Here is a 9,159-nt window from a genome sequence, read left to right as displayed (position 1 = left end):
ATTTTTCAGCCAATGAAATCATAATTACAAGCTTATGGACCTATTCTGGAGGTAGCAAAAAAGAAAAAAACTATGTTTTACTAGAAGCAAAAAAAAGAAGTTTTTTGCTTTTTTTTGCTACCTCCAGAATAGGTCATTAAAAACTTTTGAAAAATTCGAAAATTATCATTTTGAGCTCGAAAAATAAGTTTCTTCCAAAAACAATGTTCAGTTTTTTCTCATAATTTATCTGTAGATTTTCACAAAAAACTTAAATTTTAAAACTTCAGCACAGAACATTCAAATAGCAAAAAGTGGGCGGAGCTTCGACTGAAATTAAAAAAAAATAGATTTTCAGTAATTGAAATCTGGAATTTCTCTGCGTTTTTTACTGACAAATAATTAATTTTAATGAAAAATATAACAAAATAAGGTTCAAAAACCTTAAAATCCATTAAAAAATTTAAAAATTGAATTTCAGAACAACATGTTTTTTATGCAAATTAACAATATCAAAATCAAGTAAATTGGGGCGAGAAAAATGAAGAAAAAGTGGGGAAAAAAAGAACACAACAAAATGAGAACAACGGGGGGATAATTTAGAATGGAGATTCGGTAATGAGGGGAAAATAGGGAATTTTAAGAAAAAAATAGCCGGAAAAAAGATGAAAATCAGAAAACAGGGGGATGGAAAATGAACGAAAAATCAAAAAATCAAAAACAATTTTTCAAAATTTGAGAATTTCGTAACAGGAAAAAAAAGGGATTCGAGGAAAAAATTGACAAAAAAATATGAAAAATCAGGAATTTTTTCAAAAAATTCCAGAATTTCAGTGTCTCTCCAACTCGGCATCCTCATCATTCTCCTCATCGACACCTCCCAAATGAATACGGTCCACTTTCGTATTGAGATCCAAATCGTCGTCCTCGTCGCCAGTTGATTTCTTCAAGTCGTGCACCGGTTTTCCTTTTAGAGCCTGGAAATTTAAGGCTTTTAAGTAGATTTTTGATAATTTTAAGACAGATTTTTTAGGAAAAATGTGAAGACATTGAGATTTTTACATTTCTACAGCTGGAAACCTAATTTTAGGAGCAAAAATAGCGAAAATAGTTGAAAAAAAACGGTGTTTTCACTGTTTTCAGGATAGAATCTCGACTGGTGGGCGGAGTCTGTTCAGGGCCGTATAGCTCCGCCCACTTCTTTATTCACGAAATGGGTAAAAATTCTACGGAGAAACTATAATCTGGTTTTTTTTTGTGTAAAAATGCAATTTTTGAAATTCTGACATAAAAATTACTGTTTTTTCACTTTGAAATACTGTAATTTTAAGACAAATTTATAATAAAAATGTGAAGAAATGAAGATTTTTACATTTTTACACCTGGAATCCAAATTTTCAGAGCAAAAATAGCGAACATAGTTGAATAAACCGGTAGGAACCACATTTTTTCAGGATAGAATCTCGACTGGTGGGCGGAGTCTGTTCAGGCTCCGCCTACTTTTGTTTTTAGATTTAGAACGAAAAACAATGAAAAATATGGAATTTTGATTTTAAAAATCGTGTTTTCAAAGCAAAAATCGACTTGATTTTAATTAGAAGCTCCGCCCATAATTACCAACAATTTCTGTTTCTTTTTGTCGTGTAAAAATTTACTGTTTTTGCAATTCTGAAACCAAAATTTACTGTTTTTTACTTGAAAAAAACTGTAATTTTGAGACAAATCATAATTTTTTAAAAAGAATTTCAGTTTTTTTTCAGAAAAATCTGCTCAGGCTCCGCCTACTTTCTTTGGTGCAGTTTTTGAATGACAAATATGGGATTTTGTTTTAAATCAAGCTCCCTTTTTCACTTCTCCAGGCTAAAGTTGACCATTTTTCAAAATTTCCAACTTTTTGTATAAAAATCCAATTTTTGCAATTCTGAAACCAAAAATTACTGTGTTTTTACTTAAAAATTGTTATTTTGAGGTGAACCTTGATTTTTTCGAAAGATTTTGATTTTTTTTTTCGAAAATCTGAAATTTTTCCCTTGTAAAACTATACCTCCTCCTCCCGCTTCTTTTTCTCCACTTCATCCATCTGTCGTTTGTCTGCCAAAACCTTTTCATACATCGGAACATATTCCTTCTTGTATGCCTCAACACTTTCAGCAATCGCTGTCATCACATCATCGAATCCTTCTCCAGTCGCAGAACTGACACACACTGAAAATGATTACAGTAATTGCACGACTACAGTAACCCCTATTTCTGTAACTTGAAATTTCGGAAATTATAACTTTTCCAGTTTACTCAAAATCAATAAATATGCAGTAAAAACTAAAAATTGTATAAATCTTGAACATTTTGTTTTGCAGCAATTTACTTTGATTCTGCACAAATTTTCTTAATCATCACTAAACTATTTGAAATTTCGGAAATTTTGGAACTAAAATTTAAGAAAAGGCCTCCAGATGACCGTGGAGTTATGGAACGTGATATATATCATTGGAAAGCTGATTTCCCTAGTTAGTTCCTAAATTTTCGAAATTTCATATATTTTCATGATGATAAGAAAAGGAAATTGTGCGGAATCAAAAGAAATTGCTGCAAAACCAACGTGAACGGTGCCAAAACGTCACATCTGTGTCAAAATTTACCGATTTTTTTTTTGGTTTTTAATGCATATTTATTGATTTCGACTAAACTTGAAATACCGATTTTCCGAAAGCAAACAGCTTTCCAATGGTATAGGTCACGTTCCATAACTCCGCGGTCACCTGGATGCCTTCCCTAGTAAAGTTTTTTTCCCAAAAATGTCGGAAAATTCGGAATTTCCGTTTTTTTCATCCCTGGTAACCCCGCCTACCAGTCTTCAATCCACAATAGAATTCATCCAAGACGAGACTCAACGAACGACTCAAATCATTCATATAACTGGATCGAGTGTCTTCGAGTGCCTCATCGAATCTCTCAAAGTCTTGCATCCATTTCAGTGCGAACGTCGGTTTTACAATGTCTGATTTGTTGAAGACGACGATGAATGGAAGTTTGGTACGGTAGAGAATGGAGCACGCGTAGAGCATATTCGACATGAATGTGGTCGGGTTGGTGGCACGAGCCGAGTCGACAATGTACATCACGACCTGCCAATTTTTTGAAATTTTTTTTGAATTTTTTGAATTTTTATCGGCAACGTGAAAATTTTTTGATGATTTTTCTAACTTTTTCTAATTCCGAATGCCTGTCAAAAATTTGACTTTTTCATACTTGTCAACCGGGCCGAAACGGGCCGGCGCGAAACTCGCGTCAAAATGAATATTATGATCTGAAAAATATACCAAAATGTAGATCTAGACGAGTTCTATGCCTGTGACCTACTACGGGCCGGATGGCTATTCGTTATTGTGCCGCGGGCCGGGAAGAAGTGCCCAAAAACGCGAAAATGGCCAAAAAAGTCATTCTAGCCCGGCCCGCGGCATATTAACGAATAGCCTTCCGGCCCGTAGTGGGTCACAAAGATAGAACTCGTCGAGATCTACATTTTGGTATATTTTTCAGCTCATAACATTGAGTTTGACACGAGTTACGAGCCGGCCCGTTTCGGCCCGGTTGACAAGTATGGACTTTTTCGAGAGAAAAATTTCAAAAAATCCCGACTTCTTTCGAGAATAATTTAACAAGGGAACTCCTTTCAGAAACTGTTTGAGAATTTGCTGAAAATTGGTTCATAGGTAGTTTCGACCTTTCTGAATACGATGACAACAAAAGCTAGTGCCCCTTCCTGCTCCGGAGCTCAAAAAACGAGCTCGAAACTTGCTCCGCCCGATTTCGCACTCTTGTCACTCCCTTCCGGGCAGTATTTTTTCTGTGGCTTCGGTGGCCAAGTGGTAGTGGGCGGCGCGGCAGTTGGAGAGTCCGGTGTTCGACTCTCTCCCCCGATGATGTTTTTTTGTTTTTTTATTTTGGAAGACGGGGGGGGGGGGTTAAAACTGTGTGTCAGAAATATGTTTCTTGAGCTTTTCAAAGTAACTTTTCCGAAGTGGACACAGAAAAGTTACTTTTCTTGAAATTTTTTTTCTCAAAATGTTGTAGACGGTCTGTATGGACTGGAAAAGCTCAAGAAACATATTTCTGACACACAGTTTTAACCCCCCCCCCCCCCCCCGTCTTCCAAAATAAAAAAACAAAAAAACATCATCGGGGGAGAGAGTCGAACACCGGACTCTCCAACTGCCGCGCCGCCCACTACCACTTGGCCACCGAAGCCACAGAAAAAATACCGCCCGGAAGGGAGTGACAAGAGTGCGAAATCGGGCGGAGCAAGTTTCGAGCTCGTTTTTTGAGCTCCGGAGCAGGAAGGGGCACTAGCTTTTGTTGTCATCGTATTCAGAAAGGTCGAAACTACCTATGAACCAATTTTCAGCAAATTCTCAAACAGTTTCTGAAAGGAGTTCCCTTGTAAGTCGAAAAATTGAGCTACCGTAGTTTTAGACATTTTAAAAAGCAGATTCGATTGCGCAGGTGGAAAATTGCTTGAAAATGCGTAATTCGATACAAAAACGACCACATTTTTGACGATAGTATGAAACAAATCGCAGAAATTTCCGATTTTTCTTGAAGTGTCCTGTATACGTATCCGAGTTGTACGGAATCCCATTTTTAAGTTTCCGGAATCCGGAATCCGGAACCGGAATGAGATTTTACATTTTCCGGAATACGGAATCCGGAATGTCAAAAAAACCCGGAATTCCGGAATCCGGATTCCGGACAACTCTGATACGTATGTCTAGTTAAGGGCTATGTGGACAGTTTTGACTTTTTTGGGGTTTTTCTTGAAAATTTTCAGAAAGTTTTGAAATATAATCAAAATCTTCTAAATTTTGCGTACCATTTCTGGAAATTATGCTTGTCTGTCTGTCTGTCTGTCTGTAAATCTTGATGTCCAGATGTAAAAATGTTTTTATGTCTATCCATTGAGATTTCCGAATGTTCCTCTGTCTCTCATTCGAGATGCCCAGATGTCTATCTGTTTGTCTGTATATCCAGATATCCAGATGTCTTCCCAACTGTCATGTCTCCTTTTTTTTCGCAAAACTATCTCTATGACTAGATTTCGTGCATACTTGCAATCCAGGCCGATCCGGGCCGACGGTTTTTATTGAATAACTTTCTTCAAAAAAATCGTATCGGGTTGGTTAATAGCTCAAAAGATGAGTATTTCGACCTGTCATCAGACAAAAGCAAAACAAACTTCCATGAAGATCCACAGAGGCCCCGCGCCGGGCAAAAGTGTCCGGGCCGGCCCGGGGCCTCTGTGGATGTTCTGCGAAATTTGGTTTGATTTTGTCTGATGGCAGGCCGAAATACCTATCTTTTGAGCTATTAACCACCCCGATATGAGTTTTTTGAATAAAGTTATTCAATAAAAACCGTCGGCCCGGATCGGCCCGGATCGGCCCGTATGATTTCGTCTGTTTTTCCATCCAAATGTCCAGATGTCCACACACAAACTCACAGTAGGATGACTACTAGCCAACGAATCGGTAATAATCGATCCACTTGCACTCCAAGTGAACGCCTCAATCTGTCCGGGAGTATCGAGAAGACAAACTGAGAAGTCGTCTGATCTCTTATTAATCAACTCAATGACTTTATCAAATCGAGTGCACATCAGATTCAGACAAGTCATGATTGCTCCATTCGGTCCCATTCCGAACTCTTTCATCACTTCTTTGTATTTTACAGTATCCCGAATGTCCACATTCACTGGGTACGGTACTTTTGTCACTGCCGGATCCAGATTGATCACGTATGGTGGAGTTTTACGGGCGTGAAGGAAGGCAGTGAGGCGCTGAAAATAAGGACTAGAAAGATGACTGCTGGAGCGCCTTTGACGCGTTTTTGAAAATATAATTTTAAAAAATAAAATTTGATGTTTTTTTGCCTAAAAATTATCAATTTTTCAATTTTTTAAGACGTATCAGGCGCGCCTTTGACGCGTTTTTCGAATAATTTTAAAAATAAAACTTAATGATGTTTTTGTCCAGACTTGTCACGGGCCGGGCCGGGCCGAAATCAGGAAAAATCTCGGCCCGGCCCGGCCCGGCCCGGCCCGCTCGGCTCGTTTTGAAACATTTTGAGGAATTTTTTTTGGAATTTTTTGAAATTTTCTGAAAAATGTGAATGTGTATGATAATTTAAGCATTTTTACTCTATTTTTTCTAAAAATTTCAAATAAAATTTGGTAAAAATGGGTTCCCATTTTTGAATCCGGGCAGACCGGGCCAAGAGAAATTTCGGCCCGGCCGCCCGGTCAAGAAAAATCTCGGCCCGGCCCGGCCCGGCCCGGCCCGATTTTTGACAAGTCTGGTTTTTGTCCATAAAAACAATCAATTTTTCGAATTTTAAGGCGTATCGGGCGCGCCTTGGACGCGTTAAAAAAATCGATGATTTTTGATGGTTTTTGTGCCTAAAAATGTCAACTTTTCGGATTTTGGAGTCGTATCAGGCGCGCCTGTGACGCGTTTTTTCCAAAATTTGCTGATTTTTTCGGATTTCAACCAAACTCGGTAAAAATCAACTTTTTTTCCGAGAAATTCTGTCAAACAGTGCGATTTTCAATCGTCTGGCGCGTTTTTTTTTCCAAATTTTGATAGGATCTGGTAGTTTTTCGACCCGAATACAGTACTTTTTCGATTCGTTTGAATCCAAAAAATAGGCCACACCCATTTTTGCAATTTGCCGCATGTTTCTAAAGCACTTTTGACTTTAAAATATCGAAAATCGATCAAAAATTAGATTGTGCGGCAAAATTGCACAATAATAGTCATTTCGAAAATAGGCCACGCCCACTATCAGCCAGTTTTATCAGTTTTTGGGCCTAAAATGCTCTACTGAATAGCCAAAATTGCATAAAAAATTTAATTTCAAAATAGGCCACGCCCACTTTTTGCAATTACGCCGCATATTTCCGGCACTTTTTGACTCAAATAGGTCGAAAATCGGTGAAAAATGAGATTGTGCGGCAAAATTGCAAAACGCAGTTATTTCGAAAATAGGCCACGCCCACTTTTTGCAATTTTTGCAAATTTTAGCAGTTTTTAAAACCTAAAACACTATAAATTGGCAGAATTGCATAAAAAATTTAATTTCAAAATAGACCACGCCCATTTTTGCAATTTTGCCGCACATTTCCGGCGCTTTTTGACTCAAATAGGTCGAAAATCGGTGAAAAATGAAACTGTGCGGCAGAATTGCAGAACGAGATAAGCCACGCCCATTTCACTCATTTTCAGCCGATTTTCAGCCAAAAAATCTGATTTTAAACGCGGTTTTTAGCCTAAAATTGCTGAAAATGGTTATTTTTTTACCTGAACAAACGTAGTTTTTCCAGATCCAGCCATTCCGAGAACCAAAACCGACGGTTTTTGATCTACATTCGGTCCAGTTGGCAGGGAAGATTGTGGAGGGAGAGTAGAGGAAGAAGATGGTCCACTTTCAGACATTGTTAGGGCTGAAAATGTGGTTTTTAGGGTTAAAATTGGTGAAAAAGAGCAGAAAAATAGGTATTTAAATGGTTTTTGGACCAAAAATAGTGAAAAAAACTGGAAAATAAAGAAAAATCGGATTTTTTAAAGAATAAAACTAAAAACCAGTAATAAAATCGGGGTGAAAATGGCTGGGGAATCGGAATTGTAGAAATTGAGCATTTTTCTGGAAATTTCGTAGTGAAATTTCATAAAATTTTTGAAAAAAAGTAATCAGGGGATCAGTTTGCATTCAAAATGTGATGAAAATTATAAAAAAATTTACAAAAAAAATTCCAAAAAAGTCAAATTTTTAGTCATAAAAAAGAAAAAATGTTGGTGGCCTAGTTGGGGTTTCTAGGCCAGCGATCTCAAAAGTTCTTCCACGGTCGTCGTGCTTGGTGGCCTAGAAACCCAAGCAGAAAAAGTTCGGCCATCAGCACTTTCCGGCTGAAAATTCGCGTTTTTTTTGGTATTTTTCAGGGTTTTTGAGTGTTTTCATATGAATTTCTATGATTTTCTACACATTTTCAGCACAAAATTTCAGAAGAAACTAGTTAAACACTGGGCAAGAGGGATATCACATGATTTGGGAGAAGGGGGAAGGAATCACTGGAAATAAGCTAAAAACGAATAAAAATTGAATTCTAGAATAAGCCTAAAATATGAAAAATCAGAGAAATACAATGATAATTGAAATAGGTCTTTACATACAACCAAGGAGAGGGAAAATTAACTGAAATAATGGAAAAAAATGAAGTTTTTTTAAAATACAATGATGCAATTTCGCTCTATTGAGAATTTGAACAGGTTTTTGTTACAAAAATCATCAAAAAATGAGGAAACCTGCATTTTTTACACAAAAATGATGAAATTCCACGAAAAATCAGCTTGAAATTCTAGTTTTTAATATAGAATTTATGATTTTTGAAGATTCTCAATATGAGAATCTCAATGGAGCGCACTTTAGTTTTCAGTGAATAAAAATCTCAGTTTTGAAAAACTGGATGAAGCAACTGCGCTCTGATGTGAATTTTCACTTTTCAAAAGGAATTTTGATGGAAAATCTGCCAAAATGTCTGAAAACGGCAAAAAATTTTCAGCAAAATCTGCAAAAAATTTTGATAAAATCTAAAAATCCCGAGACTTAAAGTTTTAAAACCACAAAACTTTGTCAAAACTAGGGAAAATTGTATAAAACCCTAGAATTCTTGCTAAAAATGACATTTTCAAGAAATTATCATTAGAGCGCGTTTGCATATCCAACATTTTTGAAATCTAATAGATTTTCACTTGAAAAATGAATACAAACCAGGAAAAAAGGGAAATTTGGACAAAAACTGATGAAAAGTCTTGATGTTTTCCATAAAAATTGTACATTTGAAAAAATCTCAACAGAGCGCACTTGCACAATGCGAAAATTTGAATTTTTCTGCTTTTTTTTTGATAAAATTCTAGAATTCCAGTTTGCATAGTCAAAACTTTTGAAATTGAAATGATTTTTACTTGAAAAATGACAAAAACTAGTCAACAGTCTCAATTTTTTAATAAAAATTGTAAACTTCCGAGAAATCTCAATAGAGCGCACTTGCTCAATGTGAAAATTTGAATTTTTCTGCTTTTTTTTTTGATAAAATTCTAGAATTTCTCCACTATTCTCAATAGAGCATAA

General features: G+C 36.5%; 1 protein-coding gene across 1 annotated transcript; it reads right to left on the bottom strand.

Moving 5' to 3' along the window:
• Positions 1-809: 809 nt before the first annotated feature.
• Positions 810-7,466, bottom strand: GCK72_008452 (uncharacterized protein; the record flags this gene model as incomplete). Its single annotated transcript, XM_003098936.2, has 5 exons — positions 810-956; positions 2,024-2,184; positions 2,828-3,104; positions 5,477-5,812; positions 7,332-7,466. The coding sequence occupies 5 exons, from the start codon at positions 7,464-7,466 to the stop codon at positions 810-812; spliced, it is 1,056 nt and encodes a 351-aa protein (XP_003098984.2).
• Between the last annotated feature and the right edge of the window lie 1,693 nt (positions 7,467-9,159).

This window comes from Caenorhabditis remanei, chromosome III (assembly GCF_010183535.1).
Source record: "Caenorhabditis remanei strain PX506 chromosome III, whole genome shotgun sequence".
Lineage (NCBI taxonomy): Eukaryota > Metazoa > Nematoda > Chromadorea > Rhabditida > Rhabditidae > Caenorhabditis > Caenorhabditis remanei.
This window is presented reverse-complemented; position numbering and strand designations above follow the sequence as displayed.